General features: G+C 34.6%; 2 protein-coding genes across 2 annotated transcripts in view; one reads left to right on the top strand and one right to left on the bottom strand.

The window, feature by feature from the left end:
- Nucleotides 1–25,905, bottom strand: part of LOC133330232 (uncharacterized) — a 121,930-nt gene that overhangs the window by 75,634 nt on the left and 20,391 nt on the right. The gene's annotated exons all lie outside the window — the stretch shown is intronic.
- LOC133330237 (uncharacterized) lies at nt 24,753–25,645 on the top strand. Its single transcript, XM_061538701.1, has 2 exons — nt 24,753–24,835; nt 24,897–25,645. The coding sequence occupies exon 2, from the start codon at nt 24,921–24,923 to the stop codon at nt 25,635–25,637; it is 717 nt and encodes a 238-aa protein (XP_061394685.1). The 5' UTR covers nt 24,753–24,835; nt 24,897–24,920; the 3' UTR covers nt 25,638–25,645.

Here is a 25,905-nt window from a genome sequence, read left to right on the forward strand (position 1 = left end):
AATTTTTGGAAATTGGTTCAATTATGTACTAAATTTGGTACAATGTGAATTGTGGGTGAAACAATAGAGTTGGAATCCTAAAACCTATAGATTTAGGTTCACTGGGGTGGTGTAGGTTTGGTGTAAGTAAGAGGTTTAGGAAATTCATACTACTGTGTACTAAATTTGGTACAATTTGAGTTGTGGGTGAACCGATAAAGTTGGAATCCTGATAGATAGGTTTAGGATCACTTTGGGGGTATTGGTTTGGAAATTTGGAAATTTATTCTGGGTACTAAGTTGGAATTGAAACTTGGATTTAGAATCACTTTCGGAGTGTAGGTTTGGGTATGTAGGAAGTTTTTTAAATTGGTTCAATTATGTACTAAATTCGGTACAATTTTTTATTGTGGGTGAATTAATAGAGTTGTAACCCTGATATTTGAATTTGGAATTATTGTAGGGGTATAGGATCGGGGTTAGCAGGAAGTTTAGTTAAATGGTTGAGGACTTATGGAAATAATGTGTGCAAATTTGGATTTGGGTGAACCAATAAAGTTGGAATCCTGAATAATAAAATTTGGTATTGGTTTGGAAATTTAGTACAATTTAATTATGACCCAGAAAGAGGTCGATATTAATTGTTTTTTTAGAATCATGCAGTTTTCTCTGAAAATAAAATAATATGTTAATTTACATTTTGGATTAACAAAATTTAACGAAATTGAAGGTACTAGAATGAGTGGAAAAACAGGCATTATTAAAAATATAACGTTATACTAAATTTGTATGAAATTTTGATATTTATATAAGATTTACAGAGTTTCCAAATTTAGACCCTTTGTGCAGAAGATACTAGAAGGAGTGGACCGATAAGTCTCACAGGCATGACTAAAACATTAGTTTGTGCAAAGTTAGGTTTGAGTGGGATACTCTATTAGCAAAACATTATACATGGGTAGATACCAGAAGGAGTGGACCAATTTTGGACCATTGGAATGAAATCGTTTAATCCCTTCGAGAGTTATCGTGCCCAACAGCCAGTCAGACAGATTGATGGATGAGCATTTGTAAATCGACTCCAAATTGTCTGGAACGGATTTGATTCAAAGAAACATTGGGTCTGAAACCAATATTTCTATGACACTTTTTTGTCGTAGCAATGTGTGTGTATCGACATTAGCCATAAGGCTTGTTCATATTTGAGTGCAAATGAATTTTCTAATTTGCAAAATGGCAACAAATAACAAACAATTACACAAACAAGCAAATTCAATTTTAATAGAATTCTGTGCTTCTAAAAATGAATAACAAAAAATATTTATTTAATATTTGTTTTTTTATTTTAGTAGTAATATAATTCTAATACATGTACATAAGATCATAAATTTAAATTTAGTTCGAAGAAAATGTCTGCAAAATCAAAGTCAACAAATCAAAAAACATTGCATACATTCAGGCGTCACAGAGTGCAGTGCCATCATAATTGACAACTCTGCAATGATGCTGTGATGTATACACTGAACAAAATATGTGTCAGGCCAAAAACAAAAACAAGTAAGAAAGTGTCAATCGGTTTTGCCGACATATATCTTAATATATAAAAGAGCTTAGTGTTAAGTGAGTGAGTAGCTGAGTGACTGAGTTACTGACAGATCATCACCCAGACGAAACGGCTAAAGCTAGAAGCTTTAAATTTTGAGTGTGGATTGTTGTTGGTGTGTAGGCGTAAAATAAGGGTTTTTTGAAATTCGAACTAGAAGGGTACGAAAAGTACTAAAATGTACCAAATATTGTACCCATTGTATTAGGCGACCGGCAAGAGCAAGAATTCTGAAATGTGGGTCACTGAACTGATGGAATGTTAGAAAGGTGTACAAAAGGGTTTTTGGAAATTCGACCTATAAGTGTACGAATAGTACTAAACTGTACTAAATTTAGTTCTAATTGTATATATGGAACATTTATAGCTAGAATCTTGAAGTGCTGTTGATGTATGGAAATGTTTTAAGAAATTCGTACTAACTTGTATAAAAAGTACAAAAATGTACTAAATATTGTACTATTTGCATTTAGTTGAGTTTATGGAGATGGAATCCTGAAAATATGAATTATGACTACTATTGGAGTACAGGAATGAAGTAGCTTTAAAAATCGTACTTATGTGTACGAAAAGTACTAAATGGTTCTAAATTTGGTGCAAGTTGGATTTATGTGAACAGATAGAGCTCAAATTTGGAATTAAAATTACTGTTGGAGTGTCGGATTGAGGTTTACGAGAAGTTTATGAAATTCATACTTATTGTACTATATGGTACTAACTTTAGTACAATTTGGATTTTTCTTGAATGGATAGAACTGAAAACTTGAAATTTGGAATTAATGTTACTGTTGAAGATTGGGCTATAGAGATATATTTGGAAGTTCGTATTTATGTGTACGAAAAGTACTAATCGGCACTAGATTTGGTACAATTTGGATTTGGGTATTAAATTTGGCACAATTTAGACTTCGGAATTCGTACTAATGGATACGAGAAGCACTAAATAGTATTAAATATGGTACAATTCGATTTGTGGGAGCGGAAATCCTAAAATTTGGAATTAAAATTAAGGTTGAAGTGTAGGATTGAGACATGGTGGTAGTTTTGAAAAGGCGTAAATATGTGTACTAAATGGTACTAAGTTTAGTACAATTTAGATTTAAGTGAAAGGATGGAAATGGAAAATTTATATTTGAAAATAAAATAACTATACAGGATTGAGACAGGGTTGAAAATTCAAACTCATAAATACGAAAAGTACTAAATGGTACTAAATATGGTACAATTTGGATCTATGTGAACGGATAGGTCTGGGATCCAGAAATTTGTGATTAAAATTACTGTTGCAGTGTGGAATTGAGGAAGTTTTAGAAACTCGTACTTACGTCTACGAAAAGTAAAAAATGCTACTAAATTTGGTATAATTTGGATGTTGGTAAACGGATAGAGCTGGATGTGGACTTATTGGAGTGCATGACTGAGGTAGTTTTGGAAATTCGTACTAAGTACCCTTAGTACAAAAGTTTGTACAAAATTTGGTACAATTTGGAATTTGAATTTGGAATTTACTGTGGCAGTGTAGGAAAAGTACAGAATGGTGCCACATCTGGTACAATTTGGTGAACAGACAGAGCTGGAATTCTTAAATTTGGACTTATGATTACCATTTGAAAGCAGGTTTGGAATATTGAGGTAGGTTTGGAATATGGGTACGAAAAGTACAGAATGGAACCAAATCTGGTATAATTAGGTTTTTAATGAACAGACAGAACTGCAATTCTTAAATGTGGACTTACGATTACTATTTGAAAGCAGGATTGAGGTAAATTTGGAAATTTGTACTTATGAGTAAGAAAAGTACTAAATTTGGTACATTTTGGACTTTGGTGGAATTAACATTACTGTTAGAGTGTAGAATTAATGTAGTTTTAGAAAATTTTTTTATTTTAAAATACTAAATTTGGAACAATTTGAATTTGGTTGAATCCATAGATTTGGAATTTAGATTACTGTTGAAGTGTATTATTAAGTTATGGAGACAACTTTGCAAACTCGAATTTATGTGTACGAATAGTTAAATATAAACTGCATTACATGTTGATTGGGGTAACGGAGAGAGCTGGAAACCTAAAATGTAGAATGTGGTCTCTGACGGAGAGTTAGAAAGATGTACCAAAGGTTTTTGGCACTTACTCGTACTAAATTTAGTGGTGGCAAAACATTTTGTTGCCTGTAGGTAACATTGGGTCATTATGGGTTAAAATATTAGGTTTCACAAAATTCGGTTTGAATCGGATGCTCTGTTTGAACATTTTGGTCGAGAGGTACCAGAAGGAATGGACCGAATTCCCTTATCATCGAAATTGATTTGAGTTTGACGAAATATTGCGAAGTGAACAGTTTGGATTAAATCCGACATTCCATTCGCCTAATATTTGATTTATATGTTATACATTTGATTTACAGCAACATTTTGAATATTTTGTGTGAGAGGTATCTGATAAGGAGTAAACCGATATTCCCCATCTTCGATTTTGATTTATGTTTGGATGACATATTACGAAGTGCAAAATTTGGATGAAATCGGTTACTCCCTTCGAGAGATATCGTGCGCAGAAGCCAGCCAGTATCGACTCCAAATCATCTGAAACGGATTTGGTCCAAAGAAACATGGGGTATAAGACCAGTATTTCGATGAGACACATTTTTGCCCTAACAAAGTCTATAAACCCCCATTAGACATAAGGCTGAGAGTATTAAAACGACGTTGGCCTTTATCGATTTTCCTTTATTTTTTATACAATTCAAATTTAGAATAGATATATTTTATAATAGTTTCCATACCTATGATTAGGTTTATACATGCAACTTTTGTAAGCAGCTCTGTTGAGTTCTTAGAAGTGAGAGGTATAAAAAGTGACAAGGGGGAAGAAATTCAAAAAAGAATCGAAGAGAGCAGCATCAGAGTTGCTTAAAAAAGTTGCATGCATAAACCCAGACTATGTACACATAGATGTTTCTAGAAATTTAGTAGTATAATCAAAAACAATTTCCCTTTCGATTTTGTCTGCCTTGTTAATCTCCTGCAGAGAAATGATTCCAGAGGAATTTATGACAAAGAACAAGACACATTTTTTTATTATGTTGCAGAACAATGATTCATTTTTTTTAAAGAAAATCAAATAGTCTAAAAGGATGAAACCAAAAATTATTTGGCAACTGAATCAAGAAAAAACGAAACAAAACAAGCTGCCTATTATCCAAATAATGAATAATATAAATTAAAATACTATTATTTCATTTAATTTTAGATTGGCTAAATAACAGTGACAAATTATAAAATTTTGTTTGAATGCGATGTGTTTTGTTTGTGATTCATAGAAAGAGAAACAACGGGGGCAAAAAGAAATTTGTATTTATATATTGAAATGGTCAAGAGAAAACAGAGAGGCATATTAAAAATTTAATATAAATCATAAACTATTTGTTATTTCAGTTATCAATGCCAGTCGAACCACTGGGAAACGGTTTATGACGTTGCGATTTTGGTGTTTGGTTAGAACCGAATTAATATGTTAAATTTCGTTGCAATTGGCCCATAAATCCGGTGTGCACTTCATATTAATAGACAGACGGACGAAAACACAAAGCTACATCGATTAAGCTAGTCTACATATGTGGATCCGGTAGCAATGTTTGGTGGTATTATAAATCACTTTAACTTATAATACCCTCACAACATAGATATGTACAACTGATTAATTGGATCCTGGATTTGAATTCTGGCAATTTCTCTGGGCTCTACTTTAGGCTTCGACTTCGATACTACTTTGCCCTCCTTCGTGTAGGATGGTGCCCGTGACTTCTCAATACTCAATATCCTTGGAGGGTGCTTCTCAATACTCAATGTCCTTGGAGGGTGCTGAGTGATCAAAAATTCTGGTTGTGTTCGGACTACTCACAGTCTTGTCCTTTTTTGGAGGGGCTTCATACGCAACGTATGAACTCTTTCAATTAAGAAATCCCTCGAAATGCCATTCGGATAGTTCCGAGAGAACATCCGTATGAATTTGAGATTCCGCTTAATCAGAAGAAAATGCTCGTTCTCTTTGGCATTGAAGATTTTCGGAAGAGGCCGGTTCCTCAATAAGTTCGAAGAGAATGTCTGTATGTCTTTCCAGGTTTACGTTGACATCGTCGTCGCAGATAAAAGGTTGGTTTGATTGAGTCAGCGATTGTCAGATCTGTAGATTGCAATTCACATCTTGTTAATTCGACTGATTTTTCATTTCCCATAAAAAAGGAGTGTTCTGGTACCCAGCATAGTCGACAGTTTCCAAAGCTGTTCTACAATGCTGTTGATGCTACATGAGTTGGTGGGTTTAAGAGTCAGACTTTTTATCGACTATCACTATCTAACCTGTAAGTGTAATCAAAACCTAGCCTTTCGCAGTACATTCTTCCATTTTGGAACCCTCTGTATAAAAAAACAGACCGTCGAGAGGACGGTTACTATGGTTCACTACTAGGGATAACGACATCTACATTGCCAAATTTCAGGACTGTTGATATATAGTCGCCATGTTAATGCACTTTGATATCTGAGACGTTCTAGACACAACAATGCCCATAGGCATAATTGCACCATATATTATGTTCATGCAGCCTACGTGTTGCCTGACACTTTATGTTGAGATCCAAAGACGTTAAGTTCAGTATGCGTTCAGAGCAGCTTGCGGTGTGTTCCTCGAGGTTCCAGTTATAAGAATCGAGGTTGTTCTTCATAGGATAAAATGGGCCGGAAAAAATAGCACAATGGGGGGGGGGGGGGGGGGGTGGGGGTTGTAAACTATTTGTTATTTCAGTTATCAATGCCAGTCGAACCACTGGGAAACGGTTTATGACGTTGCGATTTTGGTGTTTGGTTAGAACCGAATTAATATGTTAAATTTCGTTGCAATTGGCCCATAAATCCGGTGTGCACTTCATATTAATAGACAGACGGACGAAAACACAAAGCTACATCGATTAAGCTAGTCTACATATGTGGATCCGGTAGCAATGTTTGGTGGTATTATAAATCACTTTAACTTATAATACCCTCACAACATAGATATGTACAACTGATTAATTGGATCCTGGATTTGAATTCTGGCAATTTCTCTGGGCTCTACTTTAGGCTTCGACTTCGATACTACTTTGCCCTCCTTCGTGTAGGATGGTGCCCGTGACTTCTCAATACTCAATATCCTTGGAGGGTGCTTCTCAATACTCAATGTCCTTGGAGGGTGCTGAGTGATCAAAAATTCTGGTTGTGTTCGGACTACTCACAGTCTTGTCCTTTTTTGGAGGGGCTTCATACGCAACGTATGAACTCTTTCAATTAAGAAATCCCTCGAAATGCCATTCGGATAGTTCCGAGAGAACATCCGTATGAATTTGAGATTCCGCTTAATCAGAAGAAAATGCTCGTTCTCTTTGGCATTGAAGATTTTCGGAAGAGGCCGGTTCCTCAATAAGTTCGAAGAGAATGTCTGTATGTCTTTCCAGGTTTACGTTGACATCGTCGTCGCAGATAAAAGGTTGGTTTGATTGAGTCAGCGATTGTCAGATCTGTAGATTGCAATTCACATCTTGTTAATTCGACTGATTTTTCATTTCCCATAAAAAAGGAGTGTTCTGGTACCCAGCATAGTCGACAGTTTCCAAAGCTGTTCTACAATGCTGTTGATGCTACATGAGTTGGTGGGTTTAAGAGTCAGACTTTTTATCGACTATCACTATCTAACCTGTAAGTGTAATCAAAACCTAGCCTTTCGCAGTACCTTCTTCAATTTTGGAACCCTCTGTATAAAAAGCCAGATCGTCGAGAGGACGGTTACTATGGTTCACTACTACATTACCAAATCTCAGGACTGTTGATATATAGTCGCTAAGTTTTCCATGTTAATTCACTCTGATATCTGACACGTTCTGGACACAACAATTGCACCATATATTATGTTCATACAGCCTACGTACTGCCTGACACTTTATGTTGAGATCCAAAGACGTTATGTTCAGTTTGCGTTCAGAGCAGCTTGCGGTGTGTTCCTCGAGATTCCAGTTATAAGAATCGAGGTTGTTCTTCATAGGATAAAATGGGCCGGAAAAAATAGCACAATGTCGTCCGCATAGTCAACAAGTATTATACCTTGATTATCCAGTTCCGTCAAAATATTGTGGTGGGAAGTATAAAAGTGGTCTGGAAAAGGCCAGACCACTCCGAAAAAATAAAAATTTCTTTAATAAAAAATAGTTTTGCTTCGTTAGAATTCAATTAACACACTATTGGCAATAGAAACAATGGGTCGTTCTATCATAGCACCCGGAGGTAGGGTATAAAAAGTGTGTGCGGAGTATTGAAAGCATTTTGCCGGCAAATCGAAGACCAACCCAGAAATCAACAACAACAAAAAAGCATGCCAATCAAGCAGCAGCACTAGCAGCAAGTTCCGGTAAATGAATATGACAAAACAAAGAGAAACAAGAAACAAAACAAAAACGAGCAAAACATATGAATGCGAATGAGGGGAATGACAAACGCGAAACAGCCCTAAGTTTTTTATTATTATTCTACACATTATTGGTGTTTTTGTTGTTGTTGTGCATGTCTTGGGTATGACTGGTGCTGCTGGCTGTCGCTGCCTCAGATTGTGACATTTTAGTTTGAAAACAAACAACAAAACGAAATGTAAATTATTTTTTACTTTTGTTGTTAACAAATCAGTTGTAAACAAATGTGGGCGAGAACTATAAACTTGTGGCCCGAACGCCAACCTGCTTTGACGCTGAATGATAGATAAAAACAGACGAAATTCATTTTGAGGTTTTACAACGAAACCCGACGACAATGGTCAATAGTTGGAAATTTTTGATCTAATTAGAAATCAAAACTAATTTGTATCAAAATCGAAATTGATGAGAACAATTGTGGGATATTTTTTTGTCGTAATAACATGGCAACAGGCCGACAGGATTTGCTTTTTGGGCCATGTTCCATCATCATGATCATTAAAAAAAAATCATTTAGAGAGACAGCATAAAGAAAAAGTGCATAAAGCGAACATGGCAAAAGATAAATGCAACGAGACACGACAATTCACACCGTCCGTTTGTTCACTCAATCCAAAGAAATGCACCCCAGTGCCAGCACTCATGGCACCCATTGCTTTTGCAAACATTACAATGGTTGCCATGAGGTGGACGGACGGACGGGCAGGGTATAACAGTGATCCACTAACATGAATTTATCATCATCGACAGATGTACGTACAAACGTGTGTGCTTGTATCTGCCACAACATCCAAATATATTTATATGGTTGTTCAGTACCTCCCTTTCTGCCTGCCTGTCTGGCCTTTATTCCCTTTTCTTAGCGCTCTTACCTTATATTTGTAAAATTGAAGACGGGTGATTGGTCGATCTTATTAGAATCCCAACTAGACGTTGCTGATGTTGCTTTTATTTCTGCAGCTTCTTATTTGTATTGTTCTTCTTGACAAGGGTAACATACTGGGTAGCCGTGGCAAACATGTTCACTTAATACTACTTCGGAATTGTTCACACTTGATGAAATATGTTTCAAAATTCACAGCACTCTCCTGCTTGATACAATCATAAAAATACACACAGCCACGGCCCATAGCCTCTTCTGGCGTGCACCTACTACGTAGATAGATATGTATATTCTTATGGCCTTTTTTATAAATCTTCTTTTTTTCTTTTGGTGCTATGGCCTATCTATTTACGACCAGCACAAAGTAGCTACAATAATATGATCTGTTCTGGTCGCCCAATTTTTTCTTTTTTTTTATTGAATTGACTTTTATTTTCTGTCTGCTCCGTATAAAAAATTAACACACACACACTCACTCCTTTATTAAAAAAAACACTTTTGCACAAAATTTCGACTAGAATTACATAGTGTGGGTAATTCTAAAGACGTCTTCTATCTGCAAAGAATTTTAATACACTCGCGTCTCCCATTTACAGTTCTATCGGGAGGTATTTCTTAATTTGTTCACTGACGTCTACGATTATCGGCTCTTTTGGCGTTTTGCAGTAGAAAATTTTAATAATTTTTAACAATTAATGCACAGTACGTCGCGGAAATTTTTCTTACTTTATTTTTATCTATCATTTACACTATTGACGTTTTGTTTTGTGCCATTTATTCGTAAATCGGGGCAATTACTATTATCGTTCTGTTCTGTTCAGTTGTGGTGTGTTATCGATAACAGAGTAGTTCAATGGGAAATTCTCTTGATGGCGCCAATGTTGTTGTTAAGAGAAGGGACATATTTTTAAACTTCCCGATTGTATACAGTGCCGTAGAAAGGATCTGATCAAAACTTATATTTTAGAAGATAAATAATTTGGTCTGTTCCCGTACTGCAAGAATCTACTAGATCCTACTACATATTTCCTTCGATATCATAAAGGAAAATTCGTTATCGTAGTACAAAGTAGTATATTCTTGCAGTACGGGAACAACCCAATTCTCAATTTAACGTACAGTTTGCCAACAAAACATTTGTACAACAAGGAAAAAGTGTTCCGACAGATATATAAGATCAGCCTATAAGCGCATTAAGACCATACTTACCGAATCGACTCAATTTATAAATCGAGGCATCAAAATTTCGAAATGAAATTATAGTAATTATTAATATTTAATATTAATATTTATTAAAAAATAAATAATTTCAACAGCTGCCAACATTTTTTCTGGCAACTATTTTGAATTTAAACGTATGTTGAAGCATACTTTCAGGAGAAATTATTATTTTTTTGCTGCAGAAACAGAGTTGTATTTGAAATCATCCCGATTTTGTTAATTTTCTTAAATAAACTCTAAAATAAAGATATCTCCATGTATAACTGTGCGACATTGTCAAAATCCCAAGTGGCTTACCTAATTTTATTTGGACTAAAGTTAAATGTTTGTATTATCAGCAGAATTAATATCTAAAAAACCTGTGTATATTACGTTCAAGATGGAGGAGAATGAAATCGGCGTCTTTTTCCAAAAAATTCAAGCGCACGGTGAAGAGCTACGTAGGTCGACTGGTGTAGTAGTGAAGAGCCGACAAGTGCAATCGATTTTCGATGATGCTGGAAAATGCTGTTTATCGCGATTTTATGCTGCGTCTTTTTCCGAAAAAAGGAATTTGAATCTTATAAAAATGTTTTTATTTTTATTTCAAAGGTTTAAGCGTTGTACATACAATCACTTTTGAATGACACTCGCTCAAATTTAGTTTTTTTGCTGATGTAGCCCCTCATGTTCGTCATTCATCAAGAAACCACGAAAATATTCATGGTTGTTGGACAGTCAGTTATCGATAAAAGATGTGACTGTCAAATGTGGTAGTTGGTCTGTTCCCGTACTGCAGAGTCTATTAGATTTTAATATTTTCTTCGATATCCATGAGGAAAATTCGTTATCCTAGTCCTGATTTATATTAGGCGAGTTTACTTGCGGCAATTTTTATCGTTCTCTTTTGAACTTGCTCCATGCGTCTATACAAGGTAATTCGGTTTCCAAAAAAATTTTTTTTTGTTGTTTTTCACTTCACTCAGCGCCAACAGCATCAGCATCAAACAGCACCAAAAATCAAAAATCAAATCAATCATTTCATTAAATCATTAAATCAAATTAAATAATTTATTAAATTTAAATACAATAAATACAAGGAAAAATAAAGATTCGAGGATTTAAATACACAATAGAGGTAATTCTTTTTCCCTATTTTTTTCCTTTTTAGATGGCGATTTTGGATCGCTGAGCCAACCCACGCACGAATTGGCCGTACGGTCTCCGCTTCAACTCCAACTCAACCTCACCAACCCCATTTAATCTTTTATGCACGGACGACAGAAGCACCACACACACACCAATCGATCGTAGGATCGTAGGCCCTGTACAATCTGGGAATGAATTGGGGAGCTTCACTCGCACTCTGTAACCCCAAAAACGTTAAGTCTATCTATAGTCTATACATCCTACACGACTGGTTGGGTAACGGAGACCGCATGTCCAGCATGTCCAATTCCAATTGGACGGTTCGTGCGTGGGGTTGGCTTTGCCGTGGGTTTAGGAGCTCGACATCCAATAAGAATATGAATATGATATGTATGATATGTATAGAATATGTAGAATATGTTATGTAGATTATGTATATATATGTATAAATATGATAAATATGTATAAATGGTATAAATGGGTAAGTTGGGTATGCTCCTAGTGCTCCTAGTCAGTACTCGGAGTACTCGGCATCGTTGTCTATAACACAAAATCCATCCATCCATCCCATCATCATCTAGTCAATCTAAGACAATGTGGTTCTACACCACAGGGACAGTGCCGATTCGAACATGCGGGAACACTTTAGAATTTATTATTTTATTATTATTATATAATATTATTTTTATGGATGCCGCACTTAGGAACAAACTGAACAAACTGCTATAGTCGGCATATGATATGGATGGCATGAGTATGGTTTCTAAAGTCGGAGCAAAATTTAAAAATAAATAAATACATTTTACCTAATCGAAAAATCCCCTTTGAGGAAAAGAAAAATAAGAAATATATTATTATATTATCAGCTAATACATTGTTTAGTTTTAAGCTCTTGGAGTGTATTTTTTGTTGTTGTTTGAATCGCTCTTGGCCCTTTGAGCTGATTTGAAATTGGATGAATGTGACGACATTTGTTCAAATGGAGCTGACTACAAAAGCAGCATAAGTAGCATACGTAATAAATATTTTTATGAAAAATCTCTAAACAATACTTATTATATGACGATTTAGAATAAGAATGTTATAAATTGCATGCTATTTTTAACTCTCAAAAACTACAAAACAATTACCAAGGAATGTATAAAAAAGATTAAGCCGAGTTTGCAAAATAAAGAAATTTTGTGCAAGGCTCTGTCTCTCCAAATTATGGAAAAATCAAATCACATAGCTAAATTTGCCAGATGAGCCGCTTCGCTTAACAAGTGAAAAACTGAAATAAAAAATATGAAAGAACAAAAAGAACAATATTAAAGCTGCGAAAAAAAATTTCTTTTCTTTGTACATGATTTGAAGGAAGAGGAGCATATCATAAAATAATTGGTCAGATAAAGTAAGGAAAGGCACACAATTACATAGTTAAATAATGGGATTTAATTCAATTCCATCGCATTATTCGTTGTGTCTTTGACATCTTGCAATGCGGTTTTTGCCATAATAAAAATTTTCTTGTTTGTAATCTGGTGTAGTTGGTGTAGTTGTTGCATCAAATTGCATCACAAACAGCTGCTGTTTCACGCCGTTTTATACTTAATTTATTTTATTTTAATTACAAAGCAGTTTTACAGCGGTTTTACATATTACTATTAAATAACAATAAAATTATTATAAACTGAAATACCAATAAAACATTTAAAAAAATTTAATAATAATAAAATATTGAAAAATATTACAAAATTAAATTACAATGAGGCAACACGTTTTTTCATCGAATTAGTATCTAGTATCTCGCATGCTTCTCCCATTCATTCTGAATAAGGAGATATCAGGAATGAGGCTATTATATACGTTCCAAAAATAATTATTACAAGGTAGGGCGCAGCTATCTCAAGGTGGCTTGTTCCATCAAATCAAAATACATATTTTGTGTATGTGTGTGTATTGTTTTGAATAATAATAGGAAAATTGAAAATTGATGTTTTTAACCGTTCGCCAGAAGTAACAGTCATAGAATTCCTACTAGATTTTGGAAAGAAATCAGACAGACAAGTTAGTATAGATGCAATGAGACATAAAAAATTACACAGCCAACGCGTTTCAGTTAGGCAGAGTATACTCCGGAGTATACGAATTATTTCTGTCTTAATTGATGTTCCACCTACCAAGTGGTGGTAAAAAACAGCTGATTGTGGAACTTGTTCGTTGACAGGCCAGGGTTGTCGGACAGTGGTATGGAAAAGCGTGCGTAAGAGAATTACGCACGTTACGACGAACATAACAGATTTAAGGTTAGACCCAGAAAGATCTTCATTATTTTCCGATATGTTGAATAAGAAAGGCAATGCTTTATAATACATAAAATTTATTTTTTATTTTAGAGTTATTTCTTAATATTAAATATCGTAAAGTCATATTTGCATTTGAATCTGAAAGGAAAAACAAATTTCATAAAAAAATAATATTATATAATTAAGTAGGTTTAAAGATTTTTATATGAGAAATTAGTTTGTCTTTAAGGAAGGGGAAAAGGAATAAGGATGGATATGTAGCGAAAAGGGAATGTATGTCGTTGGTGCTGACATAAATGTGGTTCTAAGGAACATATTTATTTTACATAGTTGTTTTTTGTTATTCAACTCAAGCTGCCCTACCTTGTGTTATTGTACCATGGTACGTACATAGTTTGTTTCAGGTTTTGCAGTAATTTATGAATTTTGAACAAATTGAGATAAATAAATACAGAGATATGAGTGATTTGTTCGATTAATTTTATTAATTTTAGATATGCCGTCGCCAAGAAGATGTTGTGTGACAGGATGTGTAAACGCATCAACGGTGTACTGCACGACGATTTTTGTTCACAAAAGGTACGAATTGACATAAACGTACCAAAACAAAAATTAGATTTTTTTATTATTCGTGAATACATTTACGCTTAAATTATAACATATATTATTTATGCAAATAACTGGTATAAATATTTGAAGTAGAATTTTCGGTACCTTTTCGTACTTTTTTGTTACTACCTGTGGTAATGTTTTCCAACACAATTTACAATTTACCACTGAGAGAGAGAGAAACTCTTAACACCAATCCCGATAAGTTAAAATCGCCAGCGCCTCTTTTGCGAAAACAGGGGCCACCGTGGGTGGGCGAGGTTGACATTTGGAAAGGAGAGGCTATGTAATCGCATCACTTTCCCATATAACCCCCATCTAGAACTAAAGAAAAATATTAAAAATTACACGAAACATAAAAATAAATTCGGATTTTTAAGAAATAAACTAGTAATAATTTATGACAACATAACAATCAGTAACAAATAAAATACATAACAAAACAAATAAGGTAAATAACGAAACATAAAATTAATTAAATTCAGGTATTTATAACACAGTCTAGTAATTCAGGCAATTCATGGCAACATAACAATATTTATAACAAATATTAATAATATCAATATTTACATGCATGCACAAACAGAATAAAAAATAAATAAAATATAAAAAAATACATAGAAAGAAGACGTGAAAATTCAACCTAAATCGAAACTAACAATGCACGGCGTATGCCACGTCATCATCACATCTACAAATTGGACACCAACAATAACAGACGAAACAACAGATTATTTTAGACATTCATTTAAATGAAAAAAAAAACAAAGAACAAAAAAATTGAATTGCGTAGGTAAAATAGGAAAAAAATATAAATTAAATGATTCCTCTCTAGATAACTTGTTATCAATTAGAAAATTACGATTGAAAACAATGTTCCGCCCAAAATAATGTTCGATCAAGGGATCCGGTTAGCTTAATAACATAATCGGATCTTGCCTTGACTTCCCTTAGTTCGTGAAACGAAGGTCTTCTACCGCAACGTTTTCTAATATCTAGAAAATCACCCTCAAGGCCATCATTTACACATTTTTTTGCTAAGACATCTGTATACTTTGACAACAGAGACGACAATGTTGTCAATGTCATTTGCAGCATCTCACTTACACTACCGCATTCAACTTGATTCAAAAAATTATAAGAATCGTGTATTATATTTATTATTTCGGAGCGTTCAATATTCTCCGAGCAAAGTCGCACAATTGGAATCATCCCAGCAATGAATTTTACTGTCGCCTGTAAGCTAGGCTGGACTTCTTCGGGAAATTGTACCACGTTCAGAGCGGCCAGTACATTTTGGTTAAAAAGTGCTGCCACTCTGTCCATAGGTCCATTTTCGAATTTATATCCCTTATAGTAACCTGGGGCGAATAGGGTTTTCCGCAATTGTGGACTGAATTTAAGTTCGTCATCATCTACTTCGGAATCTAATTCAAAAAGTTTTGATATAAAATCAAGGGATGTAAGATCGCGCGTGTCTTCCACCATGCCTTTAATGTACAATTTATTTTCGATAAAGTTATTCGTTAAAGTGGTAAGCATGTGGGGAATGTCGAATATACAACGTGTACCGCCTTCGGCATTTGGAGGAAAGGGAATAATACAAATATTGGTCGTGGCATATTTACGGACAAACACACTGTGAACCGGATGTCGGTCACAAATGCAAAGAATTACATTCAATTGCAATGTGCTAATACACATGAAAGCGCAATCTATAATTGATTCCAGTTGGGCGATATTAAATTCCTTTGTAAGTATAAAACCTACGAGTAAACTCCAATCACTACATAGGCCAATTAACTGCAGTCCCATTGCGTATGTAGCAACATTATTATCTTCAGAGTCTGTTACTTTCAGTTGGTCAAACTGTAAAGCGCACTGACGTTCTGCCACTGTCATTCCTTTGAAAATGGTGCGCAAAGTAGCAAGCATTTCGGGGTCGAAACCAACTGTAAGAGGTTTTGTTTGACCAAAAATACAACATGGGCTGGGAAGGGGGAATTTTAATACATTTATCATGTATTTATAGAGGTGTTTCGAAAACAGGTAAAGATGTTGTAAAACCTCAACTTCAGCAGCGTTGTATGGTAGTGGAGAGGAATGACAAATCAAAGTGGCTAACGCTTTGCCGGCACTACTAACTTCTTCTCTAGGGAAAATGCCACTTCCAAGAAGATTATCAACTTTTTGTTGGAGATTGGTGACTTGTTCTTCAAGGGCAACAATTTTGTCTCGCAGAAAACTGTTCTTTTCCTCGAGAGCAAAGTTAGTGTCTTGAAGAATTTGGTTTTTTTCTTCAAGGGCAACGACTTTCTCTTCTTGAAGAGAAAGTTTTGCACGAAGAACCTCAATCTCGTTTCGTAAAAGTTGTCCTTTTGTCAGTGGCCCTACATCCTCCTCTGTTCTATTATTTTCCAAACTACTATCTACACAAAATTGTACAAATTGTTGTTTATCTACATAGTTGTTAGTCAAACCGGTACTATTTACATTATTGCTGTTGAAACCAGTGGCGGAACCTAAAAAAGAAATGCAATACAGACAAACAAAATTATGACTGAAGACAATTGAAAGAAATGTTGAGTACGGGAACATAACATATATAAAAGAAAATGTCGTACGCGTTAAAGCGAAACGCTTTTCGCGATGATTGTGGAATGCTGCAAACATGCATGCATGCGCTAAATGGACTTTTGTATTGTGCTATGTCCAGCGACAATCAAAGTAATCAGCCGCATCACCACAGCTGCTGGTACTCTTTACTGTCACAATTTTATACCCTCCACCATAATTTTGTTGTTTGAGTATCCATGTTCGGTCCGGCCGAATATAATGCTGTTTTCAATTGTTTTCTAATGACAATAAAAGTATTTTTTTTTAATATTTTCTTACTACAGTTGTGTAATTGTGGCCTGTCCAAAATATTGACTCTAACATTCCTTTATTTTAAGACAGTGTTGTATTTTAGACATTCATTTAAATGAAAAAAAAAAAAAAAACAAAGAACAAAAAAATTGAATTGCGTAGGTAAAATAGGAAAAAAATATAAATTAAATGATTCCTCTCTAGATAACTTGTTATCAATTAGAAAATTACGATTGAAAACAATGTTCCGCCCAAAATAATGTTCGATCAAGGGATCCGGTTAGCTTAATAACATAATCGGATCTTGCCTTGACTTCCCTTAGTTCGTGAAACGAAGGTCTTCTACCGCAACGTTTTCTAATATCTAGAAAATCACCCTCAAGGCCATCATTTACACATTTTTTTGCTAAGACATCTGTATACTTTGACAACAGAGACGACAATGTTGTCAATGTCATTTGCAGCATCTCACTTACACTACCGCATTCAACTTGATTCAAAAAATTATAAGAATCGTGTATTATATTTATTATTTCGGAGCGTTCAATATTCTCCGAGCAAAGTCGCACAATTGGAATCATCCCAGCAATGAATTTTACTGTCGCCTGTAAGCTAGGCTGGACTTCTTCGGGAAATTGTACCACGTTCAGAGCGGCCAGTACATTTTGGTTAAAAAGTGCTGCCACTCTGTCCATAGGTCCATTTTCGAATTTATATCCCTTATAGTAACCTGGGGCGAATAGGGTTTTCCGCAATTGTGGACTGAATTTAAGTTCGTCATCATCTACTTCGGAATCTAATTCAAAAAGTTTTGATATAAAATCAAGGGATGTAAGATCGCGCGTGTCTTCCACCATGCCTTTAATGTACAATTTATTTTCGATAAAGTTATTCGTTAAAGTGGTAAGCATGTGGGGAATGTCGAATATACAACGTGTACCGCCTTCGGCATTTGGAGGAAAGGGAATAATACAAATATTGGTCGTGGCATATTTACGGACAAACACACTGTGAACCGGATGTCGGTCACAAATGCAAAGAATTACATTCAATTGCAATGTGCTAATACACATGAAAGCGCAATCTATAATTGATTCCAGTTGGGCGATATTAAATTCCTTTGTAAGTATAAAACCTACGAGTAAACTCCAATCACTACATAGGCCAATTAACTGCAGTCCCATTGCGTATGTAGCAACATTATTATCTTCAGAGTCTGTTACTTTCAGTTGGTCAAACTGTAAAGCGCACTGACGTTCTGCCACTGTCATTCCTTTGAAAATGGTGCGCAAAGTAGCAAGCATTTCGGGGTCGAAACCAACTGTAAGAGGTTTTGTTTGACCAAAAATACAACATGGGCTGGGAAGGGGGAATTTTAATACATTTATCATGTATTTATAGAGGTGTTTCGAAAACAGGTAAAGATGTTGTAAAACCTCAACTTCAGCAGCGTTGTATGGTAGTGGAGAGGAATGACAAATCAAAGTGGCTAACGCTTTGCCGGCACTACTAACTTCTTCTCTAGGGAAAATGCCACTTCCAAGAAGATTATCAACTTTTTGTTGGAGATTGGTGACTTGTTCTTCAAGGGCAACAATTTTGTCTCGCAGAAAACTGTTCTTTTCCTCGAGAGCAAAGTTAGTGTCTTGAAGAATTTGGTTTTTTTCTTCAAGGGCAACGACTTTCTCTTCTTGAAGAGAAAGTTTTGCACGAAGAACCTCAATCTCGTTTCGTAAAAGTTGTCCTTTTGTCAGTGGCCCTACATCCTCCTCTGTTCTATTATTTTCCAAACTACTATCTACACAAAATTGTACAAATTGTTGTTTATCTACATAGTTGTTAGTCAAACCGGTACTATTTACATTATTGCTGTTGAAACCAGTGGCGGAACCTAAAAAAGAAATGCAATACAGACAAACAAAATTATGACTGAAGACAATTGAAAGAAATGTTGAGTACGGGAACATAACATATATAAAAGAAAATGTCGTACGCGTTAAAGCGAAACGCTTTTCGCGATGATTGTGGAATGCTGCAAACATGCATGCATGCGCTAAATGGACTTTTGTATTGTGCTATGTCCAGCGACAATCAAAGTAATCAGCCGCATCACCACAGCTGCTGGTACTCTTTACTGTCACAATTTTATACCCTCCACCATAATTTTGTTGTTTGAGTATCCATGTTCGGTCCGGCCGAATATAATGCTGTTTTCAATTGTTTTCTAATGACAATAAAAGTATTTTTTTTTAATATTTTCTTACTACAGTTGTGTAATTGTGGCCTGTCCAAAATATTGACTCTAACATTCCTTTATTTTAAATTGAGTTTTAGTAATTTGAAGCTATATATCGTATAGTATTATTTTTTATACTTAGAGTGCTTAGAGTCAAAAGACCTTAAATATATATCGTAATATTTAAATTATATTCTAATGTATGTACACATCCAAGGTCTCATGCAGGCATATGATTCCAATATTCAATATTTTCATAATTTTATTTTTGACAACATTCACGTCAATATTTTGTAACGTCTATATAAAGTATACATTTTTAATTATTTTAAAAAATATGCCATTCGACATCCATAACATTTTATGGAATTTATTTTTCAAACAATTTGAAATTATTAATTTCTCAAATGAGACTACTTTCATAACCCTTTGACTCCATTTCGTATGGGGGATGTGTTTGGACTACAAAGGGTCATGTATTAATCGTCCTTCCTTTAATAATCGGTTTAGAACCGAAAGATAACTTTAAATGCAAATACCTAAGCACCGGAGTGTGTGCAACTGGAATACCAATTTTTTATTACAATTTGTTTATACATAAAAATAAAAAATAAAATTACAAAAAAACTTACATTCATCAATTTCCATCATAGACGTCTCAATAGTTGTTGTGTTAATAGCAAGTGGAGGTGGCATATTAACACATGGCATTGCTGAGGATAGTAGCTGTTTAATGTTCTTCACAGCCGGTTTAGAAAACATTTCCTCCTCAAAATGTCTCGCACAGATAACCGAGCTGTTCTTTGTGGTTATGCCATAGATGTCAAGCAACATTGGTTTCCATGCATTCCTTACAGCATACACAGAAATCGTCGTGCAGTACACCGTTGATGCGTTTACACATCCTGTCACACAACATCTTCTTGGCGACGGCATATCTAAAATTAATAAAATTAATCGAACAAATCACTCATATCTCTGTATTTATTTATCTCAATTTGTTCAAAATTCATAAATTACTGCAAAACCTGAAACAAACTATGTACGTACCATGGTACAATAACACAAGGTAGGGCAGCTTGAGTTGAATAACAAAAAACAACTATGTAAAATAAATATGTTCCTTAGAACCACATTTATGTCAGCACCAACGACATACATTCCTTTTTCGCTACATATCCATCCTTATTCCTTTTCCCCTTCCTTAAAGACAAACTAATTTCTCATATAAAAATCTTTAAACCTACTTAATTATATAATATTAATTTTTTATGAAATTTGTTTTTCCTTTCAGATTCAAATGCAAATATGACTTTACGATATTTAATAGGTTCGTTCGTTTACTTTCCCAGTAATATTTAATATTAGAGTAAATAAATAACTCAAAAAGTAAACGAACAACAAAATAAAAAATACAATTTTGGCGCAAATAAAAAACAGCATTTTTATAGAAAAATATAAAGTTTCCCACAAACATTTATAAGGGGTTGTTGTTATTCCTTTCAATTGATATTGGGGTGGACATAACCGATGGTGTTCCAGACATAGGGATGCACACTTTTTTGTTTGGATTTGGAACCTAAAAAAAGTTAACTTGTATTACCTTTTTTTAAAATACTTGCATTTTCTTCATCCATTTTGGTATTTAATGATACAAAATCAAAATAAAATTCACAAAACAATCAATTTTCTTGAGAAAAAATTTTGTTTGTTTACAAAACATAACAAAACAGCTGATTATATATCAGCTGATGGTACAAGAAAATTCTTACTGAGTAAATTTTCCTTGTAAGAATTTGCAAATACTCAGTAACACAACTGTCAAATCTGCTCTCTCAATTCACTCTCTTTTACTGGAATTTTGGGTAAACGAACAACATTTTGTAATAATTTGTACAAATTCGTACAAATTATTGAGTAAACGAACGAACCTAATATTAAGAAATAACTCTAAAATAAAAAATAAATTTAATGTATTATAAAGCATTGCCTTTCTTATTCAACATATCGGAAAATAATGAAGATCTTTCTGGGTCTAACCTTAAATCTGTTATGTTCGTCGTAACGTGCGTAATTCTCTTACGCACGCTTTTCCATACCACTGTCCGACAACCCTGGCCTGTCAACGAACAAGTTCCACAATCAGCTGTTTTTTTACCACCACTTGGTAGGTGGAACATCAATTAAGACAGAAATAATTCGTATACTCCGGAGTATACTCTGCCTAACTGAAACGCGTTGGCTGTGTCTTTTTTTATGTCTCATTGCATCTATACTAACTTGTCTGTCTGATTTCTTTCCAAAGTCTAGTAGGAATTCTATGACTGTTACTTCTGGCGAACGGTTAAAAACATCAATTTTCAATTTTCCTATTATTATTCAAAACAATACACACACATACACAAAATATGTATTTTGAGAATAATCAGTTGATACAGTTGATAGCTGCGCCCTACCTTGTAATAATTATTTTTGGAACGTAGATAATATAGCCTGATATTCCTGATATCTCCTTATTCAGAATGAATGGGAGAAGCATGCGAGATACTAGATACTAATTCGATGAAAAAACGTGTTGCCTCATTGTAATTTAATTTTGTAATATTTTTCAATATTTTATTATTATTAAATTTTTTTAAATGTTTTATTGGTATTTCAGTTTATAATAATTTTATTGTTATTTAATAGTAATATGTAAAACCGCTGTAAAACTGCTTTGTAATTAAAATAAAATAAATTAAGTATAAAACGGCGTGAAACAGCAGCTGTTTGTGATGCAATTTGATGCAACAACTACACCAACTACACCAGATTACAAACAAGAACATTTTTATTATGGCAAAAACCGCATTGCAAGATGTCAAAGACACAACGAATAATGCGATGGAATTGAATTAAATCCAATTATTTAACTATGTAATTGTGTGCCTTTCCATACTTTATCTGACCAATTATTTTATGATATGCTCCTCCTCCTTCAAATCATGTACAAAGAAAAGAAAATTTTTTTCGCAGCTTTAATATTGTTCTTTTTGTTCTTTCATATTTTTTATTTCAGTTTTTCACTTGTTAAGCGAAGCGGCTCATCTGGCAAATTTAGCTATGTGATTTGATTTTTCCATAATTTGGAGAGACAGAGCCTTGCACAAAATTTCTTTATTTTGCAAACTCGGCTTAATCTTTTTTATACATTCCTTGGTAATTGTTTTGTAGTTTTTGAGAGTTAAAAATAGCATGCAATTTATAACATTCTTATTCTAAATCGTCATAGAATAAGTATTGTTTAGAGATTTTTCATAAAAATATTTATTACGTATGCTACGTATGCTGCTTTTGTAGTCAGCTCCATTTGAACAAATGTCGTCACATTCATCCAATTTCAAATCAGCTCAAAGGGCCAAGAGCGATTCCAACAACAACAAAAAATACACTCCAAGAGCTTAAAACTAAACAATGTATTAGCTAATAATATATTTCTTATTTTTCTTTTCCTCAAAGGGGATTTTTCGATTAGGTAAAATGTATTTATTTATTTTTAAATTTTGCTCCGACTTTAGGAACCATACTCATGCCATCCATATCATATGCCGACTATAGCAGTTTGTTCAGTTTGTTCCTAAGTGCGGCATCCATAAAAATAATATTATATAATAATAATAAAATAATAAATTCTAAAGTGTTCCCGCATGTTCGAATCGGCACTGTCCCAGTGGTGTAGAACCACATTGTCTTAGATTGACTAGATGATGATGGGATGGATGGATTTTGTGTTATAGACAACGATGCCGAGTACTCCGAGTACTGACTAGGAGCACTAGGAGCATACCCAACTTACCCATTTATACCATTTATACATATTTATCATATTTATACATATATATACATAATCTACATAACATATTCTACATATTCTATACATATCATATTCATCATATTCATATTCTTATTGGATGTCGAGCTCCTAAACCCACGGCAAAGCCAACCCCACGCACGAACCGTCCAATTGGACATGCTGGACATGCGGTCTCCGTTACCCAACCAGTCGTGTAGGATGTATAGACTATAGATAGACTTAACGTTTTTGGGGTTACAGAGTGCGAGTGAAGCTCCCCAATTCATTCCCAGATTGTACAGGGCCTACGATCCTACGATCGATCGGTGTGTGTGTGTGTGGTGCTTCTGTCGTCCGTGCATAAAAGATTAAATGGGGTTGGTGAGGTTGAGTTGGAGTTGAAGCGGAGACCGTACGGCCAATTGGCCAATTTGATTTTTTTGATTTTTGGTGCTGTTTGATCCTGATGCTGTTGGCGCTGAGTGAAGTGAAAAACAACAAAAATTTTTTTTTTTTTTGGAAACCGAATTGCCTTGTATAGACGCATGGAGCAAGTTCAAAAGAGAACGATAAAAATTGCCGCAAGTAAACTCGCCTAATATAAATCAGGACTAGGATAACGAATTTTCCTCATGGATATCCATGGTACAATTATAAAAGTTAACAGCAAATCCCAGCTGATTTGATTCCAACGTAATACTAGTGTCAATATGAATTTGACAAATTATGTTTTAAAAAATCACCCAACAGGAAAATTGGGAACGCATACAATTTGAAATTGTTCTTTATTAAATGTGCTCCTGTATTCAATTTACTCAATCTGCCTGCTGGGAAAGTTTGAGGAAGTAAATCTTTATTCAAGGAATAACTCGCTATTCCCAGCATTTTCATATGTGTTACACATATATATGGCAATGGCTCAATTATAGGAAAGAAGTGGAAGCGATAGAAATATAAATTTGATAGATTTTCATTCATGTTTTTCAATTTTTATTTTGAGGATTCGAAAATATTTCATTTTCAAAATAAAAATAATTTGATGATAATTTGTTTATTTGTTTACATTTTTCTGTCAAATGAGTTGACACTAGTAGAACTTACAAAAACAAATTTCCATGTGGTTGTTGTATCGTTTTTTGTACAACAACACTTGCTGTTACCTTCTATTATTATACCATGATGGATATCGAAGAAAATATTAAAATCTAATAGACTCTGCAGTACGGGAACAGACCAACTACCACATTTGACAGTCACATCTTTTATCGATAACTGACTGTCCAACAACCATGAATATTTTCGTGGTTTCTTGATGAATGACGAACATGAGGGGCTACATCAGCAAAAAAACTAAATTTGAGCGAGTGTCATTCAAAAGTGATTGTATGTACAACGCTTAAACCTTTGAAATAAAAATAAAAACATTTTTATAAGATTCAAATTCATTTTTTCGGAAAAAGACGCAGCATAAAATCGCGATAAACAGCATTTTCCAGCATCATCGAAAATCGATTGCACTTGTCGGCTCTTCACTACTACACCAGTCGACCTACGTAGCTCTTCACCGTGCGCTTGAATTTTTTGGAAAAAGACGCCGATTTCATTCTCCTCCATCTTGAACGTAATATACACAGGTTTTTTAGATATTAATTCTGCTGATAATACAAACATTTCACTTTAGTTCAAATAAAATTAGGTAAGTCACTTGGGATTTTGACAAGGTCGCACAGTTATACATGGAAATATCTTCATTTTAGAGTTTATTTAAGAAAATTAACAAAATGGCTGACATCTCGACGGAACAATTGACTACCGAAATACATGCAATATTGAAGAAGGCCGACTTGTCGACTATGTCCGCCAAGAAAGTCAGGGAACAGGTCGAAAAGAAACTGGACTGTTCGTTGGCAAATCGCAAAAAGGAATTCGACAAGATTGTCATGGACTTTATAAATTCACAGCAAGAGGAGGAGGACGAATCCGAAGAAGAGGAGGAGGATGAGAAAGAAGAGAGTGCATCAGAAGAAGAAGCTAGCAGTGAAGAGGAAAAGAAAAAGCCGGCTAAGAAGCGCCCACAACCGACACAGCGTAAAGCACCACCGAAGAAGAAGCGCAAATCGCTGACTGCTTCCGATTCGGGCACCGAGTCGGATGGTGGTGATGATTCCGATTTTGAGGTGACCAAGAAGAGCAAGAAGAAGAATGCAGCTGGTCCCAAAAAGAAGGCCGGTGGTGGTGGTGGCTCTGGGCGCAAATCTACGGGTTTCACACGCGCCTACAATTTATCTCCCGAATTATCCTCACTCATGGGCGCCGAATCCTTGCCACGTCATGAAGTCGTCAAGAAGGTGTGGGCCCTAATCAAGGAACGCAATCTGTACGATCCCAAGAACAAGCAATATGCGATATGTGATGACGAACTATTTAAAGTGATGAAGGTAAAGCGTTTCCGTACTTTCGGAATGTTAAAACATTTAAAGCCACATTTCTTAGAGTAGATATTGTGGCACGGCATAACAATGACTGTAAAATGTACAATTTAACCTTAAAAAGATATGATAGGGTCGTACAGAAGCAAAATATAAAAAAGATGTTGTGTTTGAAAGTCCAGAACAGGCATCGCCCTTTAAAAATCCTTTTTTACCATATAAATATACTTTTACATTTTAATTTTTTTCTGCTTTAAGTTCTCGCAATTTTTATATTTTTTGTCGTCTCTCAAGTGAATAACAAAAAAAAACGTAAAGCATTTCATTATAAGTTTGA

The sequence above is a fragment of the Musca vetustissima genome, unplaced genomic scaffold (assembly GCF_032173495.1).
Source record: "Musca vetustissima isolate MV318-11 ecotype Yass unplaced genomic scaffold, APGP_CSIRO_Mvet_v1 utg9944, whole genome shotgun sequence".
Taxonomy (NCBI): domain Eukaryota; kingdom Metazoa; phylum Arthropoda; class Insecta; order Diptera; family Muscidae; genus Musca; species Musca vetustissima.

What these genes read in the sequence shown, in the direction of transcription:
- LOC133330237 (XM_061538701.1), top strand. Translation starts at nt 24,921, where the DNA reads ATGGCTGACATCTCGACGGAACAATTGACTACCGAAATACATGCAATA.